The following is a 21,896-nucleotide window of genomic DNA, read 5'->3' on the forward strand; positions in this document are numbered from 1 at the left end:
TGTAAAATATACCGAGAACTGGGAAGCCCCGGCCCTCGAGCGGTCTAACATGCAATCGGTTGTTACCAACAGTGCTGTGGATTTTGAAGAGACAGAAATAGAGGGCGAATGGGAGAAACATGCCAAGAGGAAGGCACATCAAGCAAACCCTTGTTGTGACTGCCTTCCATATGCAAATCTATGTCTTCAATGTGAAAGATCATGTGGACCCAGAATAGGTCTTCACAGTCACTTGCAGACCCATCACCCAGACTCTACTCAATGGAAGAGAAATACTCAGCCATGAGAAATCGCCCATGATGATGAAGATGATGATTCAAAATTGAATATTATCACATAATTGCTTAAATGACAGTTCATTTTTCTTCTTTTCTACTACTGAGACAAATTCCTTATATTAAGTTGGTTCTAATGCAGTGCCTCCTAGTTAAAACTTGTCTTTTGTGAAGTATGAAAACAATAGTCATATTATGAAAAGGAAATAATATTAAAAGAAACTTAAATGAAGGAACATAGACAATCATCGTTTCCAATGAGGGTCGCTTCTGCTTCTTCCAGAACACTGAAAAATCTTGCAATCTCTTATATTCTAAAAGAACGAAGACTCAGATTGTCTTCCCAAGAGATTTACAGGATTTTTTTGAAGGCAGCACTGATAGATTCTTCCCAGAAGTATAATGAGAAACAGGCAGCACTTATATTTTTAAGTCCTATTTATATATTCCATTCTATATCTTTGTATTTCATTTATTCTTTTTATGTCTAGTATCCTACATTTTCCCCAGTTAAAATTCATTTCATTAGTTTTAGCCCAGCTCGCCAAACTGTTAAGATCATTTTGAATTCAGATCCTGTCTTCAGGGGTATTAGCTGTCTGTCCTAATTTGGTGTCATCTTCCGATTTGCTAAACCTGCCCTCTATTGCATCATCCAAGTTATTGATAAAGATGTTGAATCGCATTGGGGCTAGAGCAGACTCCTATGGCACCCCACAAGCTATTCCTCTCCGGGATAAAGTACCAGGTTTGGCTGGTCAAACCCAAAGGGTTTACCAAGCACATGTGACTGGTAAAACAAATGACCTTTTGTTAAAAATTGAGTTGGAAGAAGAACAAATCAAAGATTTTATAATAAATTTGCCTTAACATTTTGGATATAATTTAAATATGGAGCAACGGGGAAAATGAGGTTCAAAGGAGTGCAGCATTCATATTTTATTTCAAAATTTTGCCAAAGTGCATAAAGACGCTTCTAATATATGTTGGAAATGTGAGCAGCATGTTGGCAAGTTTACTTGAATTATGTTGTACACTACCTTGAGGCATGAAGAAAGGTAGATAACAAATACATTGATGCTGTTGGTAGAATTGTGGGAAGGCTAAGAAATTTTGGAAACAGATACATAATTTGTTACAAAAATGTTGAATGTTAATAATCAACTGAAACAAAAATTTCTTTCATTGGGATTGATGGATGATCCATTGGAGAAGATACACAGAAGGGTACTATATCTGATCATGGGAACAGGATTAGTACAGAGATGGAAAAACACCGTAATTCCAACAGATGAGGACTGGCTGTTGAAACTGAGTAACCTAGTTGAAATACACAAATTATCAACATTGATTAGAGAAAAGCCATTGGCAACGTATCTAAAAGGCTGGGAATCTTTTATTTTCTTTTGTTGTAAAAAGGAGAATATTATGTTAGCCATACTTTTGATAATTAGTAGGTTTGATTAAACTGAAGAAATATATGAATAGTAATTACAATTGCAGAATGTATTTTACATAGTAAGGTGTATCATTAGGAAAGTCAAAAGTCAAATGTAAGCTCCTTTATTCCTGTTTTTTCTTACTATTATTTTCTTTCTTTCTTTTCTTTTTGTCTTTACCTTTAATTGGAAAGTACATAGTAAATTTTATGTTGAAAATGCTTGCCACTGTTTTTTCTTACTATTATTTTCTTTCTTTCTTTTCTTTTTGTCTTTACCTTTAATTGGAAAGTACATAGTAAATTTTATGTTGAAAATGCTTGCCACTGTGTATGCATCTGAATGTCAGGGCCCTCCATCATAGTTCAGCACAGGCCTGCTGTCCTTTGATTGGGTCCTTCCCCCTCAACATGAAATGAATACAATAACTTCAAACAAAATAAATATATTGACTTTATCAGTAATCTTGCCTGAAAATTTGGGGGTATCATGGTCTTCCCAGCAGGTATCTGCAGCACAATCTTTTCGCCTTCAAACAGCCAAAGATCCCACTTGGAATGATTGATGAGCAGAGCCCATGGCAGGAGTTCTATCAGCAGCGTCTTCACACATGGCTTCCACACTGACAGTTTCACCCGCATTGGGCTGTCCCACTGAGTGAGCTGTTCACCGCTGTTTCGACCAAGGTATCAAAGGAGAGAGATAAAAGAAAATTGTTAATTCATTGGTAAGGCTTGCAGTTTATCATTCCAGCCATTCATAAAGCTTTCGTTACATTGCAGTGCCTCCTGATAACAGATACGATTTTGAAATATAAAGATAACCTGCCAGAGTAAATCTGTCCCTGATTTAGGTGGGTTTGATTGAAACAGACCTTGACTGAAGGATCAAAAAGCAAGTCATATTTTAAAATAATTAGATTAAAAGTGTTCTCAGAACCTGCCATCTAGTCTCCTTCCCTGTTCTTTTACTCCTATAAACATGATAGCAAATATTCTTTCTTGCCATTTTAAAAAATCTTCACTACTTAGGTTGTTGTGTGAGAAAAAGCACATTCTCCCCAGGAACAGTGGACCAAGAATATATATAATTACATCATGTAAACTGAAAATTCTTGAAAAAAATTGTTTTCCAAGTTCAAAACTGTTGTTAAAAATCTGTTTTCCGTTGAAATTTTAAACCTGGGCTCTAACACTATTGTTTTTCCTACCCACTATGAATCTTTAGTTTACTTTCTTCTAATGTTTTATTTTATCATATTGAATGTTCTGATCCTATTTTATACTTCATTTAACAAAGTCAAGTTTCTTTTTGGAAAATCTTATTCTCAGCCTCCATTTTTTTTTGCTTTTCTTATTTCCACAGACTGAGATGGGGAAGACTGAGATTAGGCTTGTGAAATCTGGGTAAACAGCGATCTGTTTCAGTATCCCGTTTCAGTGGCTCAGATTTGGGTGGGGGTCCCAATCCATTTTTCCAGAGCCTCCCGGATTCAGGAGGACAGAAATCTGTTTCCGATTAGGGAAACCAAAAGATTTGTTTTCTATCCATCCCATTGGGGGGGGGGGGGATTTCTGAGGCTCCCCTTTCCATCATTTTAGGCATTGTTTGTCCTTATATCCTTCAGTAAGACATGGATATTGGGTTTAATGCTACTCTAGAGGAGACAGGCACACATGGTGCTCTCTCCCTCCCTGAACAGCATGCTTCCAAGGCATTTTAAAGAGGCTTGAATCCCCACTTCCAGGTAAGGGAAGGAAGAGTGATCTATATCTGCTCCAGGTTTAATGCTAATCTAGAGGAGACACTCCAGCAAAGGATCACCGCCTTGTCGGGGCGCTGGAGCTTGAGCACCTCAATGATGTCATGAGCGAAACCGTGAAGGGCCACCCAAGACGGGACGGTTGTGGCAGAGAGGTCAGACCAAGCGTGATCCCTGGGGAAGGCAATGGCAAACCACTCCAGTATCCTTGCCAAGAAAACTAAATGGACCAGTACAACCAGAGATATGTCGGTATGCCATTGGAAGATGGGACTCCCAGGTCGGAAGATGGCCAAAATGCTACTGGGGAGGAGCAGAGGATAAGTTCAACTAGCCCCAGATGTGATGACGCAGCTAGCTCAAAGTCGAAAGGAAGGCTAGCGGCCGACGGTACTGGAGGTGAACGACGAATCCGATGCTCTAAAGATCAACACACCATAGGAACCTGGAATGTAAGATCTATGAGCCAGGGCAAATTGGATGTTGTTATTGGTGAGATGTCAAAACTAAAGATAGACATTCTGGGGGTCAGCGAACTGAAATGGACTGGAATGGGCCACTTCACATCAGATGACCACCAGATCTACTACTGCGGACAAGAGGAACATCGAAGAAATGGAGTAGCCTTCATAATTAATAAGAAATTCGCTAAAGCGGTGCTTGGATACAACCCAAAAAATGACAGAATGATCTCAATTCGAGTGCAAGGAAAGCCTTTCAACATTACAGTGATCCAAATATATGCCCCAACCACAGCTGCTGAAGAAGCAGAAGTAGATCAGTTCTATGAGGATCTGCAGGACCTACTGGATAATACACCAAAAAGAGACATTATTTTCATTACAGGAGACTGGAATGCCAAGGTGGGAAGTCAAATGACAACTGGGATCACAGGCAAGCATGGTCTGGGAGAACAAAATGAAGCGGGACGCAGGCTGATAGAATTTTGCCAGGAAAACTCGCTGTGTATAACGAATACTCTCTTCCAACAACCTAAAAGACGGCTTTATACATGGACCTCACCAGATGGTCAACACCGAAATCAGATTGACTACATCCTTTGCAGCCAAAGGTGGCGGACATCCATCCAGTCGGTGAAAACAAGACCTGGGGCTGACTGTAGCTCAGATCACGAACTTCTTATTGCCAAACTTAGAATAAAACTAAAGAGATCAGGGAAAATACACAGACCAGTTAGATATGATCTCACTAACATTCCTAGCGAATATACAGTGGAAGTGAAGAACAGATTTGAAGGACTAGATTTAGTAAACAGAGTCCCAGAAGAACTATGGACAGAAGTCCGCGACATTGTTCAGGAGGCGGCAACAAAGTACGTTCCAAAGAAAAAGAAAACCAAGAAGGCAAAATGGTTGTCTGCTGAGACACTGGAAGTAGCCCAAGAAAGGAGGAAAGCAAAAGGAAACAGTGAAAAGGGGAGATATGCCCAGTTAAATGCGCAATTCCAGAGGTTAGCCAGAAGAGATAAGGAACTATTTTTAAATAAGCAATGCATGGAAGTGGAGGAAGACAACAGAATAGGAAGGACAAGAGACCTCTTCCAGAAAATTAGAAACATTGGAGGTAAATTTCAGGCAAAAATTGGTATGATAAAAAACAAAGATGGCAGGGACCTAACAGAAGCTGAAGAGATCAAGAGAAGGTGGCGAGACTATACAGAAGATCTGTATAGGAAGGATAATAATATTGAGGATAGTTTTGACGGTGTGGTGAATGAATTAGAACCAGACATCCTGAGGAGTGAAGTTGAATGGGCCTTAAGAAGCATTGCTAACAACAAGGCAGCAGGAGACGACGGGATCCCAGCTGAACTGTTTAAAATCTTAAAAGATGATGCTGTCAAGGTGATGCATGCCATTTGCCAGCAAATATGGAAAACACAAGAATGGCCATCAGACTGGAAAAAATCAACTTATATCCCCATACCAAAAAAGGGAAATGCGAAAGACTGCTCAAACTTCCGTACAGTGGCCCTTATTTCTCATGCCAGTAAGGTAATGCTCAAGATCCTGCAAGGAAGACTCCAGCAATACATGGAGCAAGAGTTGCCAGATGTTCAAGCTGGGTTTAGAAAAGGCAGAGGAACGAGAAACCAGATTGCCAATATCCGCTGGATAATGGAGAAAGGCAGGGAGTTTCAGAAAAACATCTATTTCTGCTTCATTGACTATTCTAAAGCCTTTGACTGTGTGGATCATAATAAATTGTGGCAAGTTCTTGGTGGGATGGGCATACCAAGCCACCTTGTCTCTCTCCTGAGGAATCTGTACAAGGACCAAGTAGCAACAGTCAGAACTGACCACGGAACAACAGACTGGTTCAAGATTGGGAAAGGCGTACGGCAAGGCTGCATACTCTCACCCAACCTTTTTAACTTGTATGCAGAACACATCATGCGATGTGCGGGGCTGGATGAATGCAAGGCTGGGGTGAAAATTGCTGGAAGAAACATTAACAACCTCAGATATGCAGATGACACCACTCTGATGGCCGAAAGCGAGGAGGAGCTGAGGAGCCTTCTAATCAAGGTGAAAGAAGAAAGCGCAAAAGCCGGGTTGCAGCTAAACGTCAAAAAAACCAAGATTATGGCAACAAGAATGATTGACAACTGGAAAATAGAGGGAGAAACCGTGGAGGCCGTGACAGACTTTGTATTTCTAGGTGCAAAGATTACTGCAGATGCAGACTGTAGCCAGGAAATCAGAAGACGCTTACTTCTTGGGAGGAGAGCAATGTCCAGTCTCGATAAAATAGTGAAGAGTAGAGACATCAGACTGGCAACAAAGATCCGCCTAGTCAAAGCCATGGTATTCCCTGTAGTAACCTACGGATGTGAGAGCTGGACCTTAGGGAAGGCTGAGCGAAGGAAGATCGATGCTTTTGAGCTGTGGTGTTGGAGGAAAGTGCTGAGAGTGCCTTGGACTGCGAGAAGATCCAACCAGTCCATCCTCCAGGAAATAAAGCCCGACTGCTCACTGGAGGGAAAGATACTAGAGACAAAGTTGAAGTACTTTGGCCACATCATGAGGAGACAGGAAAGCCTAGAGAAGACAATTATGCTGGGGAAAGTGGAAGGCAAAAGGAAGAGGGGCCGACCAAGGGCAAGATGGATGGATGGCATCCTTGAAGTGACTGGACTGACCTTGAGGGAGCTGGGGGTGGTAACGGCCGACAGGGAGCTCTGGCGTAGGCTGGTCCATGAGGTCATGAAGAGTCGGAGACGACTGAACGAATGAACAACAACAACAGAGGAGACAAGTGCTCGTGGCACTCCCTCCCTGCACAGCACACTTCCAAGGCATTTTAAGGAGGCTTGAATCCCACCTTCCCAAGGCAGGGAAGCAAGAGTGATCCATCCTATGCTGGGCTTCCTTAAATAAGCCCTTTTCCCTCTTGATTTGCAGGCCCTGGAGTGGTGCCTTGCCTTTTCCGCCCTCACGCTTTGCCTTATAGCAGCTGCCTGCCTCCCACACTCTACTTGCAATCCAAGGCAGTTGGTTTTTAAGAACCACTGTTCTGTTGCATCTGAAAAAAAATGGAGGCCGAGCCCTTGCTGTTATGATCAACCGAAAAAGCTGGACCAGCTGATTAGCCGAAGGGAACCGGTACCTCTGAATCCGTGCACAAGCCTAACTGAGATTCCGTATAGTTTTGTGTGCCTGCTTACAAGAACCACTGCAAGTAGCAGCTGCCTCTAGAATTTCTTGCTGTGCATGCATTAACAGCAAAACACACAAAAAAGGAGTATGAGCTTTACCAGCTACCCACAGCATGTTAAAAATAATGTACCTATAAGTTAGTCCATCAAAATGGGAACCATTATAAAGGTCTGGTGAACAAAAAAGCTATCCCATGAAGAACTTGGGGAGAAGCCATCAAATGAAGGTTCAGAATCGCTTTGTGTGCTTATCTAAGGCTTGTTTGATCTGGATGTTCATTTCATATGTGCATAATGTTAGTTTCGAGTTAAACGTTAGCTTGAATATGTTCAACTGCCTTCATTTTTTGTGTGGTATAGGAACCGATCCTTCTTCCCAAATTATTTCTACCTCGGTACCAAATTTTCTGTTAAAGAAGTAATGCCAAGGAAGATATCTATGTTGTTAACAAAGATATATATCTATTGCTTTAGATCAGTAATGACCAACAATGGAAAATAGGGGGGGGGGAGGGGGGGTTAGCATATCAGACCTCTAATGGCCAGATTTTTTTAATCTTTTAGGGCATGTTTTGGGTCATACATCACATTTAGAGGCAATTTGTGGGTTGGCATGTGTAAAACTTTGCATAATTTTGTTTTGACTCCTGCAGTCCATAAAGAAGATCCAAATGTGATAGAAATGCCCCCCCCCCCCCGCAACTTTCCTTTAATTATTTATTTTATTTTTATAGCAACTTTTCTACAAATACCCTGAAGGTCATTTCTGGGCATTATAACCTCTGGCGGGATCCTGGGGTCCACATACAGAAAAATAAAATACATATACTTTTAAAACAATTTAACAAAGAAAGCTATTTCAGACACATCTTTTTCACTAAGAATGCATCCAAAGAAAAACAGTTAGCAAGACAAAGTACCTGACAAAATCCTTCTTTGTATATGGCCATACAGAATAGGGGAGAGTGCCACATCCATAGAAATCAGCAAGTATTTCATTTGCGGTACCACCTGTGTTAGATTTGGTGGTTATCTGCTTAATAAGGGTTGTTGAGATTGGAACAGCACATTCAGATGGATCATCTTCTTCTCTGTCACATGGATATAGAACAAAATAGGTGTGATATTAATAATATTGATTTATAAGAAAAAGCTGTATGTATGCTTTTGTCCCACCTAGTTTCCCCAAATGATGCTGGAATACAGTTTTAGACAACATGTCTTCCTATCATGCATATCTAGCGTTGTAGGCCCAACAGTATCTGGGAAAACAATTTAGGGAAACCATGTGAAGAAGGCACTGCTAACTTTTATTCAAGACATGGACAATTCTGACAAGACTTTACATTAGCTCATACTCTATAATCTAACATAATTAGGAATGAATAGTATCTAATTTTGGACTTTCACTGGTGAAACAGTTGAATCCAGAAGAAATGGGACGGGTGTAATCTTCCATTGACATCTCCAAAATCTTTGGCTGGTGTGGAGAGAAACAGGGAAGGGGAAAAATCATCCACACATTTGTGCTGCGCAGAAAACACAATGGTGAATTTGTTTCTAAAAGAAACAAATGTTTCTAAAAGAAAAAATATCAAAAAATATACCTGGCTTGGAAGGTCAGGTGATGAGTTAAATCTGGTTCTATATTTTGCAATGATTTCTCTTGCCCCTTTCCTGGAATCATTTGCATTTCGTTCAGCCCCAGGCTCCTTTTTTCTAAATGTATGATGATGGGATCGGGAAGATGACTTCTCATGATAAAAAGAGGGCTGAAAACAATCTACAAAATCAAAAGAGCAGAACAACTTGAGAATTAAACTTGGATCTCGCCATCCAGCTGCAGCATTCCAGATATAACAAATTGTCAATAAATCTCTGTTCAGGGTCAATCTGACCGTAATTATAGAACATAACATGTAAGATCAATTTGGACAGTGAGGAATGTACTCACAATTCGTTGCTCCACTTGAGAATTGCCCTCTAAAGTCAAAACCATGCACCAAACATAAATTATGGAGCTGTTTGACGATGGCACCTGCAGACAAAAAGCAAGATAGGTAATAAACAAGGTTACTGTAGCCTTACAGAGCTAAATATTTTATATCATCACCACCAACAAAAGAAACAGTGCCAATTAGGGGGAAGGGAAACAGTTTTCAGAGAAAAATAACCTCCACTTTTTACATATTATTTTTAGATACAATGATTATATAGGCCACTGGGATTAGGACCCAAAATCAGACGCAAAACCATTTACACAGTTAGCAATTGAATGACTGTTTGGTTTTTTTTTTTTGGAAAACTAAATAGAAAACACCCTAATATGCATTGGAACCATGATAGGTTTTTTTTTATTGATAGCTACAATTCTGTACCCCAAATCATGTTCTGAATCAGGGCCTTCAATTCTCCCATTTGCACCGGGAGGAAAACTCCCACAAATTACAAATTTCCTCACAATGCAAATAGGAGGTGCTGGGCGGCCACAGAACACAGATAGGAGGGACGTGCTGCTCACCTATAATTGTGTTTTTTCAAGTAGTGATGATAAGTGCTCTCATGCAAATGGGTTCTAGCACCTGCACAGATATCTAATTGAAATAGTCCAAGGTTGAGGAGTTTGGTGGGAATGCCACCTTACCAAATGACTGTGCATGTTTAAGCCCACTAAGCTACTCCCCTCAGTTTTTTAACTAGTTAGAGAATAAATAGCGAACATAATCATTGCTGATAGTTATGTTGATATTATTGTTGTGATATTCCCTTATTGTAAACTGTTTTTATATGTTGTACACTGCCGTGAGTCGCCCTAGGGCTGAGAACGGCGATCAACAAATGCAGTAAATAAATAAATAAATAAATAATCAGAGGGAAGGATGTGAAAAGCATATATGACCATTCATAGAATCACAGGTACAGCTCTAAAATCTTCTGGTGAGAGAGGCCCACAACCTTCTTGTGCTTGTTTGGTGGGATATGAATGAACAACAACACAGCTACAGCAGTAGGAGAGGATGTAAAGGGAGAAGGTGATGTTGGGGAGGAAGAGTCAGAATCATAATCATCATCAGGGGAATCATGTTCCTGTGATAAAGGTGCAGAGGACGAAGCTGTAGTGGTGACTGTTACTGTAGTTGGATTGCTAGCGAGAGGAGATATTAGAGTGGCAGTAGATGCAGATGGACAAAGCATGCCACCTGGAATGGAAGAATAGCAGACTGTAAAAGTCACAAGAGAAACAGCTGGGAACATTAGAACTGGAGCAGAAGAAGCGATCTAAAGAGAATTGCTGTAGTCTGAGATGGTGGTGATGTATGGTGGTGACATGGTGTTGATGACAAGTATCTTTGTGGGCAAAATGAGCATGATGGTAACCAATATGGAGAAGAGCAAATTGGCAAGAAATGCCTAATCAGCAGAAATTATTTGAAGGGATGATAGGAACTACAAATCAACAACATTAGGAGAGCCATAAATTCCTCATCTCTGCTATAGAACAGGCAATGTGATAATCTATCTAATTCTAAGATAAAACATCACTGCACTATATTGGTAGTCAGTTTGCGAGCGGATACTGCTTAACCAGCCATAATCCTCCTGTAGAGTAGAGCCTATGGCTAGGAAAAGATATTACTTTTTAGACAACTGAAACCACAGATTTACAAAATATTTCTTGCATACCTGGATGACGGTGCTATATTCAGTGTGTTTAGACTCCAGTGACACATCTCTTGACCAGTCTTCATTCCCTTTAGCCTTCACACTCAATTCTGTTAGTTCATTGTTTTCTAGGACATAGGATGGGAGCTTCTGTTTAGGTGCAAGGCAGTCAAAATGCTCCTTCACAACTGCCTGTCCATCTTGTCCAATATAATGCTGCACAACTTTTATCTCAATGCTTTCGGACAAGTAACTGCACACAATCTGTCTTCCACAAATGATAATCTAGGATTGAAAGAAGGCAGACACAGAGATATATTATACAGAAATCAAAGTCAAGTAAGAAACCCCCAATGTACAAATTACCATGTATATTTTGTGGGCATTTGTGCAGATAACGCTCCAGGCAATACAATGATCTCTGACACGTAAATTATCCTTTACCACATGAAAGAGAAGGCTTGTGATCCATTTTCTCTCTTTGCTTTTCCCTGTGTGTGCCAGACCTTGCAGAAAATGCTGTGGTTTAAGCTACACTTCCCTGCACTTAGAAACGTAGTTTAAATGGTGCTTTAGATGGCGCTACAAAATCAGCATCATATTTGAAATTGGCTGTTAAGTCAAGCTTTTTCAAGTCATCTGTCACTTTATGGTAGCTCTATGAATTTCAGTGTTTTCTTGTACCACTGTCTTCCTCTGAATATAGCCAACTGCCTCTGGTATCCCTTGGTAGTGTCCCATCCAAATACGAACTATGTCTGGTCCTTGTGGGCTTCCAAGATCAGATGTAACTGACCCATAAATGCAATCATACATAAAGACAAAACTTCAATTTCAGAAACTATAACTTATATGGGTTGTTGTAGGTTTTTTCGGGCTATATGGCCATGGTCTAGAGTCATTATCTCCTGATGTTTCACCTGCATCTATGGCAAGCATCCTCAGAGGTAGTGAGGTCTGTTGGAACTAGGAAAAGGGGTTTATATATCTGTGGAATGACCAGGCGAAATGTCAGGAGAGAATGCCTCTAGACCATGGCCATATAGCCCGAAAAAACCTACAACAACCCAGTGATTCTGGCCATGAAAACCTTCGACAATACATATAAATTATATCTCATTTTAATTTGTTTCATTTCAATAAACTACCTATTCCACTTGTGCGAGCCATCATGCAAATGGCTTTGTCACTTATTGCAGCTTCATTATGCACTGGTTAAACAATCATTAGCAATGGAAACTCTCATTTTTACATTCTTATTTTGTCCAGTAGGCTTGAAATACAGCTTTAATTAACTTACAAAACTTTGCAAGATTGTTCCACTGTAAAATCAGCACTGATTTCAAAATAATGTTATCTGGTTTGTTCAGGTAACAACATGAACTGTCTCAAAACTATATTAGTTCCTAAGATATAAACATACATGTATTTTCATTACTGGGCACAATTATTGTTAGTGGCATCTGCAGCCAACTTATTTTTGAAGGGAAAAGAGTGTGTAAAAACCACAATGTACTGCCCACTTACTTGTTTCTGTACTCCATTGAGTGGCTGGACCTTGATGATAAGTGATGCTGTCCTTCCCTTGTACTGAATCGTTCTGATAAACGTCCCTGCATTATCTATACTAAATGGCTCAGACCACCGCCAATTTCCCCAACCTTCAATACAGATATGTAGCAGCTGAAAATAATAAACAAAAACAAAAGCAAGTAATTACAACTAATAGCATATGATAATTCCCTATGAGTATAGCAAAACAAAACCAACCTGTATTGTTTGGAAAAATTCTAAAATTACTATGTAAACAGGTTTACTACTTGAACTGGAAAAATACACAAGATCAATTACCCAAGAAAGCTTATTTCCTGGAATGCCAAAGGCCTGGGTAATCATGCATTTTATCTTATATAAATAAAAATGTAATGTTCGTTTGTGGGATTAACATAACGCAAAAACCGCTGGACGAATTGCCGCCAAATTTTTTAGTGATCATCACTAAAAAAATTGATTTTGTCATTTGGAATTTGTAGTTGCTGGGATTCATAGTTTACTTACAATCTAAGAGCATTCTGAACTCCACCAATGATGGAATTGAACCAAACGTAGCACACAGGACTCCCATGACCAACAGAAAACACTAGAAGAGTTTGGTGGGCATTGACCTTGAGTTTGGGAATTGTAGTTCACCTACATCCAGAGAGCACAGTGGACTCAAAGAATGAGGTATCTGGACCAAACTTGGCACGAATACGCAATATGCCCAAATATGAACACAGACAGAGTTTGGGGAAAATAGACCTTGACATTTGGGAGTTGTAGTTACTGGGATTTATAGTTCACCTACAATCAAAGAGTTCTGTGTGGGGCAAACTTCCCACACAGAACTCCCATACTTAAGGCCATCCAGTCCAACTCCCTTCACCAAGGCAAGAAAACGTAATCAAAGCCCTCCCAACAAACAGCCTATCTATCTATATATAGATAAAGATATATGATTCACACACACACACACACACACAGTATCATAGATTTAAATGACCCCTAAAGAAGGACAATTATATGTTGCATGTTCAAGAGTGGGCAAATCAGACAATCTCCACATCAACACTGACAAAGAAACAGCAAGAAATACTGTTTCCACACAAGCATAAATAAATTACATGTATTAGAAACCAACACTTTCTAATTACTTTATTTTCCAGATCACTAGACTGGGCCACAGCAACGCGTGGCAGGGGATGGCTAGTATTTAATAAAGGAAAAGACTTGAAACCTGGCTTTGGAATCAAGCTTTTGAGCAATAAAGGTAGCATCTGGGAAGAGAACATTATAAGTGATCAAAATTGTTATTTTGGACTTTGTTGAATTAGTGGAGTGTTTTAAATTGAATGTTATTGTTGTTTTAATTGTTGTTTTAATTGTGACTGTGGATTTTATTGTATTATGTGGCATCTAATGGTTGCCTGATGTTAGCCGCTCTGAGTCCCTCCTCGGAGGTGAGAAGGATGGGATACAAATGCTAGAAATAAATACATAATAAATAAATAACTTTCAGTCCTGAAAAGAAAAATCCTACAAATTACTCTGCTATTTTTAACAGAGGCTAATTTGGACAGGTAAGAATAAACCAGGCTTACTATACAGTTATTTGTACTGATGCCACATGCCTTCCTATCCTACAAAAGAATGTTACAATTCTTATATCCTTTGCATGATCAAAACAAAACAAAGCACGAAGGTTTAGAGATTGAGATAACAAAGCCCTCCCCACACACAGTGAGGACAATGAATCAAGGCTAATGGACCAAACACTCTGAAATTATGCTTTTTTTTCCAGTGAAGTCTGACATTGACCTTTAAGAAGGAGCCACAATAACAAACTGCTAAGATGCTCCAACCCAGTAGCCTCCTGGCAGTTTTTGTTCTCCTCCACACAAAATTGCATGTAAAACAAACATGTCCAAAACAGTGGGTGGCTTTTGAATTACAAGAGTTAGGCCTTGACTCCTAACACAAATATACAGGATAATAAGTACCCTGAAGGGAAAATGTACTTTGTGACATAAAAGCCTGAGATAGCTTTGATATTTAAATCTTAGTCATAGAATAAAGGCAAAACTGCCACAGCCGAAACCAAGTTGCTTACAGCTGAAGTTGAGCTGGGGTACCACATACTCTGAAACATAAGAGGAAAAAGCTTTTGAACCTGGAAAGAAGCACTATAGTAGGACAAACAAAATGGAGGCCTGGTTGACCCCAGTTAACAACATAGCTGCAAAATGAAATACTATGGACTAAGATGCAATTGATAATCATTAGCCAGAGCACCGTGCACCCCCCTCATCTTGTATAAACAGCAAGTTCATTAACTGAGTATCACCAAGGAATATGCTGTCAGTTTTCATCCAGCAGTCATCAGATTACAAAAGCCTGACTTAATAATTTTCTGACTTTACACCACTATGATTTATATGCATTTGAAATTAAGACTATGCAAGAAAGGATTATGAAAAGGTTAGGAAAATAGTCAACTCTGGGTGGAAATCCCTCTCATCCTTCCCAATGTATGAAACTATTTTCGATCCCTCCTATAAACGCTTTCATAGTTGGCAGGGAGGAGACACCAAAACAAGCAGTTCAGTTTAATTGTGCCAACACACGAAGGAAATAATTCATCTTTGGACACAAAGGCTTGAGAGGAGTTTGCTGTGCTGTGCTGGCCCAAGATGCACTGCTGTCTGAAGTGAAGGGCCAGCTACCGCTTCCCAATTTACTTGCAGATTAGAGTCCCAACTGTCCTAATTTGGCAGAAGCAGGCTGGATTAATCCACTCTTTTAGGTCCCTTTAAATATCCTGATTTCTGTTTCCTGCCTTCATTTTCCCCTTTTATTCTTAAACTTACTTTTAGTGTGACAAACTTTAGCCCTTCTTACTGAAATAGCAAACATTTCAAGGGCAACTCAGTTCTTGATTTTGTCCTTGCATGCTGCCAACTGCTCCAGCAAGGAGTAAAATCTAAACCAAGCATAGGAGGAAAGAAGAGGAGATAACGAATCTTGCCCTTTCCTATAGGTTTAGGCAAAAGCAAACTGCTGTCCCCTCTCCTAGATTGTGTTTCTTCTCATTAATAACTCGTTCTGTTGACCACACTCTGAAGTTGCTTGGCCACACATGTCCTGGCTTTCATGCATGAAAGGTTGGAGGGTTGCATCTTACACCATACCTAAAGGAAGAAGGCTATTTTAGAGCACTGCTCTGATCTTTAAAAAAGCTTTAAAAATGAGAGGGTTAGAAAGAAAAGGCAAGGAGGTACTACTGCTGCTACTACTACCTGCCAGTAGCTGCCAGGTTCAATATTATCTGGTACCCAATGATGGTTGTATATGCTTGGGTTCTCAGGTTTCTCCTCCACATTAAAATTCTGTGTGTGTCACATTTCTTCAACTCTTGGATAGGAGTACAATGGGTTAAACCCTTGTGCTGGCAGGACTGAAGACCGACAGGTCGGAGGTTCAAATCCAAGGAAAAAAGTGGATGAGTTCCCTTTGTCAGCTTCAGTTCCTCATGCAAGAACATGAGGGAAGCCTCCCACAAGGATGGTAAAGCATCAACACATCCGTGCGTCCCCTGGGTAACGTCCTTGCAGATGGTCAATTCTCTGACACCAGAAGTGACTTGCAGTTTCACAAGTCACTCCTGACATGAAAAAAAAATCTCTTGGAGAGCAAAATTGTTTCTGCTTGGTTACAATGAAAAAATGTTGGGTTTGATAGCAAAGACCAACTGATGCTGCCTCCCATCCTCACAAATCTGACTCTTACTTATACTGACCACAAGCTTTTATGGAGCCATGGAATCATTTTTGCACTTATTGAATTGAGTGGATCCACATATGAGCAAGCAAGTGGTTGAATCCAGAAAAAGTGCTTGAACCAACATCCAATGGAATCAAAATTTAACCAAATATAATGAACGATTCAGAAGCAAGACATTTTTCGAGAGAAAAGAATAAAATGGTAAGAATAAACTGAGGAATTCCAGGGTATTCCCCACCCCACCCCAAATCCCTCATACTCATTAAGATTTTCAGAGTGTTTGTAAAATATGAAATATTAAAACACAGATTCTTTTTACTAGTGTTGTAAAGTAAGTATTAAATAAAAGATAGATTTGTGAATGGCGTGATTCAATTCTTTATATACATTTACATCTGAAGCAAATATGTTTTGAGGTTTTAGCTTTATACCACCATAGCAAAACCAAAGGAACTTTAAGACTTCTTTCATTTATTTTTATAATGTATTAAAATGGGTAATTACAACACCTCTTCTCAACTTTAATCAGTAAAAGAAAAATTAAGACTTTAAATGATATGAATGTTAATGAAACCCAATCTTTTGGAAACTATTTATTTTCATTTTAACTGGCCTGCTTTGCCATAGTAAAAAAAACATTTCTGCAAAGGTTAAATAAAGTATTTTATGGCAACCGCTGCTGCTTAGTGCCTGTGTAACAAGAAACATGAGCTCACCAAAGTTCTGCGAGTGGGTTTTCCCCCTAGTAAGGGAATGTGGTATCTGAGACCTTGTCCTAACTCATTTTATCCCCAAGTGTGAGTCAAGCAAGTCAAACATGAACTAATGCCTAGAAGAAAGTCCCTGACTCCTAAAGTATGGATTATTTCATATTTCACATTTATCTTACAATCTGCTCTCAGAGTTCTTAAAATTCACTCACTTGGCAAGATGAGAATTATCAGGAGAAATGAAATAGCTGCAAAACTATGAAGTCATCCGCCATTCCATTAATCTGACACTTGCACGGCTTGTCCAGGCTTGGGCACTATTCTGACCTTTGGATAATGAGTTCCTCAAAACCCATTCCAGCACTGAAGCAATTTAGAAGGTGTCACAATACAATACACAAAACATGCTGAAATTCCAATGAGGTTGCATTAATTTTGTGTGTGTATAAATATACTCTACATGAAACATTAAGGCATGCTGTTAAACAGAAGAGCTTTGCTTAGCCAAATGTCAAACTGTGCACTATCCTTTCTATATAATGCAACATCACAATTACTTGTTTGGGTTTCAACTGTACAACGATGCCTAGCATCAAGTGTAGTGGTTTTACAGCATTTCATGAATGCTTAGGCTTTTGTGTGAAAAGTCCATTATACTCTGGCAACCTGGCAAGCAATCCAAAAGTTTTATTTCCCTTTTACAACTCTATTGTCATGTGAGCAGCAAGGAAATACCAATAGAACAATAATTTAAAAGTCAGTGTGACATAGTTGTCTGGATGGTTGGACTAGTAGTTTGGAGACCAGAGTTCAACTCCTCGCTTGGTCACGGAATCCAACTGGCTGACTTCCTGCCAGATCACATTTTTTTAGCCTTGGAGCAAGCCAATGCAATCCCCCTTTGAACAAATTCTGTCTCAGAAAACCCAGGAGAAGACTGCTGTGAGTCAAAACAATTCGAAGGCACACAACAACAACAACAACAACAACAACAACATATATTATACATATTGCCAGGCTTGTGCTGCAATGGGATTCAACAGTTATTTGTTTGCATTGTCGAAGACTTTCATGGCCAGAATCACTGGGTTGTTGTAGGTCTGACAACCTCACAACCTCTGAAGTTGCCTGCCATAGAAGCAGGAGAAATATCAGGAAAGAATGCTTCTAGAATATGACACACAGCCCGAAAAACCTACAACAACCAAGTTATTTGTTTACTAGCTCAACGTTTCAGATTTAGATAAACAATAAGGAGGTGAAGAAACAAATAGATAAGGCAAGACTAATACACGGGAACCATTTAGTACAACCGATCAAAATGACAAAATAGCAGAATATCCTTAGCAATCACCTATAGTTCCCAGTTGAGAGTACTCAGATGCCTCATCCATGACCTATAATCAGTTCTGGAGAATAACACACCCACTCAATAGCTATGGGAAGTAGGGCATTTTAGTGTACAATCAGCCACCAAATCTTAGTAATTTATAATAGGATACATAACATGTATAGTAATACAGGGACAACACTCTGCCACAAATTTAAAGGACAATTTGTTCCCACCTGTACACTAGGATCAATATTACGGGGGCTAATAACATCACTCACAACATCAGAGGTACATTTATTTGTTCTTCACCAATGTGATATATACCATTCCAGGCCAGCAATGCAGCTCTACACTCTTCATTGGACAAACAGGTCAGTCTCTACACAAGAGGATTAATGGACACAAATCTGACAGTTAAAATGGCAGTATCCAAAACTGAATGGCAGAATACATTAACATTCTGGACATGCAATAAGGAATGTACAAGTTGTAGTCCTTGGAAATGACAAAATAAGACTAGAAAGGGAAGCCGTTGGCATCTGTGATTCCAGAACTCTACACTGATGCCAAAAACTGGATGGTCAAGTCTCCATTAAAAATGGTTTAGAAGACAGGCTGCTGCTGCACTAAAGCATTTTAAGTGAATACATTTGCAGTTTCAAGCCTAACAAGCAAATGCATTCACTCTATGAATCTTGCAGAGAGACTATGAACTTGCTCACTTTAAACTGGAATAGGGCAGCAGGTGAATGCAGAGCTTGCTGCTGAGAAAGCCCTCTATTGCATGCATTGTTTAGGGACTGGGCACCTAAGCAATCAGGCTGGAAGCTCCCCTAACAAAGTCAAACTTAGCTGATGGGGAAGCACCATCTGAATGAGTGGTTACCACCGGTCAGAGAACACTCATCTCCTGGGTCTAAAGAGGGAGGAATGCCCTAAGCATCTATTTACCCACCACTAGTAGCAGCAACAGAGCACAGAGTTTATGCAAATTGGTGAATTAGTCTTAGAAACTCAGAATCATATGGACAGTCCTAGAACACTTTGTGGCAGAGGCTATGGAATATATTAGGCCAGGGTAACAACGGAAAAATTTGTTTCTAAAATCGATTCGTTTTTTGGGGTTTTTTGCGTTTCGATATTTAAAAGAATTCCGAAATTTTTCTTTTAAAAAGTTTGATATTTACGAAATTTTGTAAATGTAAAAAAAATTACGAAACATTAACGAAACAAATACGAAATAATAACGAATCGATTCGTTAATGGCGGACGCGACCGCGCAATACGCTAAAAAACCTCCAAATGGGACAGGGGGAACTTCTGAAGCTTCCCTCTCCCTCTGTTGTTGACTGTTGGTGTGATATTATAATTGTTTTTCACTAATTAAACAAAAAACAACTATAAAACTTGTCCCAGACATGCGGAAATAATAACGAAACGACCTCAAACCGATAACGAAACGAATACATAACGAATCCGAAGCATTTACGAAACAAATTTAAAAATTCGTTTCATTTTTAAGTTGCTCCAGAATGGTTCGTTATCGCTTCGTTATAAAAAAAAAAACGAATTTTTAACGAATTACAAATTAACGAAACAAAACCGCCCAGCCCTAGAATATATGTCTCGTTGACATTCGGCTGGAGAAGAGCGCAGCACTGCCATTGCACAAATTTTGGGCATCCGGCTCATGCTCTATGCTCTCTCTGTAATGAGATGGCAGCAAAGCATTGCTTTCATTGCCACCACCATAAAACATGTGTATATTTGAATGTGCAAAGTGTTGAATCCACTTAATATAGTGAAGAACACAAACAGTGGCTTTAGGGCATGCCACATGTATTAATATACTAGTACTTGCTATTGTACAGATGACAAATGTTAAAATCTAAGAAACTGTCTTTGGATAAGCAGATTTATTATTTTCACACATCAACACTAAAGCTGACCACTGTACAGACTTCTATTACTTTAGCAGTCCTTTGAAAATATAGGACAAGAGTCATGATTTGCACCATTCTGCCTCCTACAACATTCTACTCCACTCCCTTAACTGTATAAATATGCTTCATGCCTAAGACCAATTGGTAGTACATCCAGAAAATGGGTTTATAGCTATGAAAGCTCATGCAAAAACAAAACCCAATTAGTTCCCTTTCTTATTCTTCATTTTGTAAGCCGCCCTGAGTCCCCCCTCGGGGGTTGAGAAGGGCGGGGTAGAAGTATACGAAATAAATAAAATAATAAATCTAAATCAAAAATTTCTATAGTTTCAGAAAGCCAAGCCCTGCTTCCCTGCAAGTGAAAGAGGCCACTCACAGTTGCTGACTTGCTTTTTCCTCTTCCAAATTTCTCCCACTCTTTGCTTCATACTTACTCAGTTATTCCTGCCCGCTAGCAAAGTATTCATTCCTCATACATCACTAGATAATGAATTCAGCTGAGTGACCACTGAGACCAATTCTGTCTGTTTTCCAATAACAGATAGTTGGGTTGCTCAGCAGCACCCGATTTCTATTTTCTAAAATTCAAACTTTGTTCGCTACAGGGCAGTTTATTGGGGGCGGGAGGTTGCAATGTGTAGTATCCACAGCTCTAGCACATGTCAAATGAGTTCATTTTCTTCATGTCAGAGTACATTTGACACAATCCTACATAGAATCTGGGAATATTAGTGAATGGCTAATTCTAACTTTGATATTTTATTATGTCCTGTAGACTAAGGGATCTTACCTCGTTCCTTCGTAACAGCCCTTTTAGTTTTAGTTTTCTCCTAATTTCTTGACTAACTCGTTTGTTTTGACTGATGACTGAGTCAAGATTTAGAAAATCTTTAATTGTTTCTAGTAAGATTTGTAAGTATGGCCACCAAAATGGGAATCATAAGAAAAATGGAGGTTTGTGAAATGCATTGTGGGAGAAGTCCTCAAATGATCTTGAGAATGTTTAAAATGTTTTTTTACATACATGAATACAAAACCAACCTGACCTGATGCATGCTATGCATTCCATTTCTTATTTTCCAATTTCTAATTTCCTTTGCTACTGTATTTGTTATATTCCCTGTTCCTATATATGCCATGAAGATGTGTACTTTCCTGAGCAGTTCAACATCTTTTGGCTTTCATAGAATCCTTGAGTTGGAAGAGACCTTGTGGGCCATCCAGTTCAACCCCATGCCAAGCAGGAAAATCGCATTCAAAGCAACCCTGATAGATGTCCACCCAGCTTCTGTTTAAAAGCCTCCCAAGGAGGAACCTCCACTACACTCCGGGGCAGAGTTCCACAGCTGAACAGTTCTCATAGCTGTTCAGCCCTTTATACATAACTATTATGTTATTTCTATTTGCCCTCCATTCCGTCTCAATAGCTAATACAGTGGCTACCCTGGGTATCTCATCTTTCAGTAATATGTCATATTACACTTTGAATTGCCTTCCCATAAGGATTGCATGGCTATGATCTTCGATAAAATATGTATTTACTTGATAATCTTACAGTAAACAGACGGATATTTTTTTGCCATGTCCACGAAATCCTCTTTCACATCCCCTTTTCGAACCTGAAAAAGAATTAAATCTGAAAGCTTGTTCACTACTATGGGCATTTTTGCAATTGTTTATTTGTGTCTTTGGTTGTAAAGGATCATCACACATACATATTGATATCTATGAATTCCCCACAAAATGTGGTTAGAATATGTGGGGAATATCAGT

General features: G+C 39.4%; 1 protein-coding gene across 3 annotated transcripts in view; it reads right to left on the minus strand.

Annotated features, from left to right (window-relative positions):
- Positions 1–21,896, minus strand: part of VPS13B (vacuolar protein sorting 13 homolog B) — a 382,845-nt gene that overhangs the window by 40,388 nt on the left and 320,561 nt on the right. For all 3 annotated transcript variants that reach the window (XM_060775658.2, XM_067467340.1, XM_067467339.1), the window contains exons 44-49: positions 12,346–12,501; positions 10,840–11,103; positions 9,110–9,193; positions 8,763–8,938; positions 8,076–8,246; positions 2,185–2,386 (exon numbers count right to left, since the gene is read on the minus strand). In XM_060775658.2, the coding sequence (XP_060631641.2) occupies positions 2,185–2,386; positions 8,076–8,246; positions 8,763–8,938; positions 9,110–9,193; positions 10,840–11,103; positions 12,346–12,501 (1,053 nt within the window). The remainder of the gene's footprint in view (positions 1–2,184; positions 2,387–8,075; positions 8,247–8,762; positions 8,939–9,109; positions 9,194–10,839; positions 11,104–12,345; positions 12,502–21,896) is intronic.

The sequence above is a fragment of the Anolis sagrei genome, chromosome 4 (assembly GCF_037176765.1).
Source record: "Anolis sagrei isolate rAnoSag1 chromosome 4, rAnoSag1.mat, whole genome shotgun sequence".
NCBI lineage: Eukaryota > Metazoa > Chordata > Lepidosauria > Squamata > Dactyloidae > Anolis > Anolis sagrei.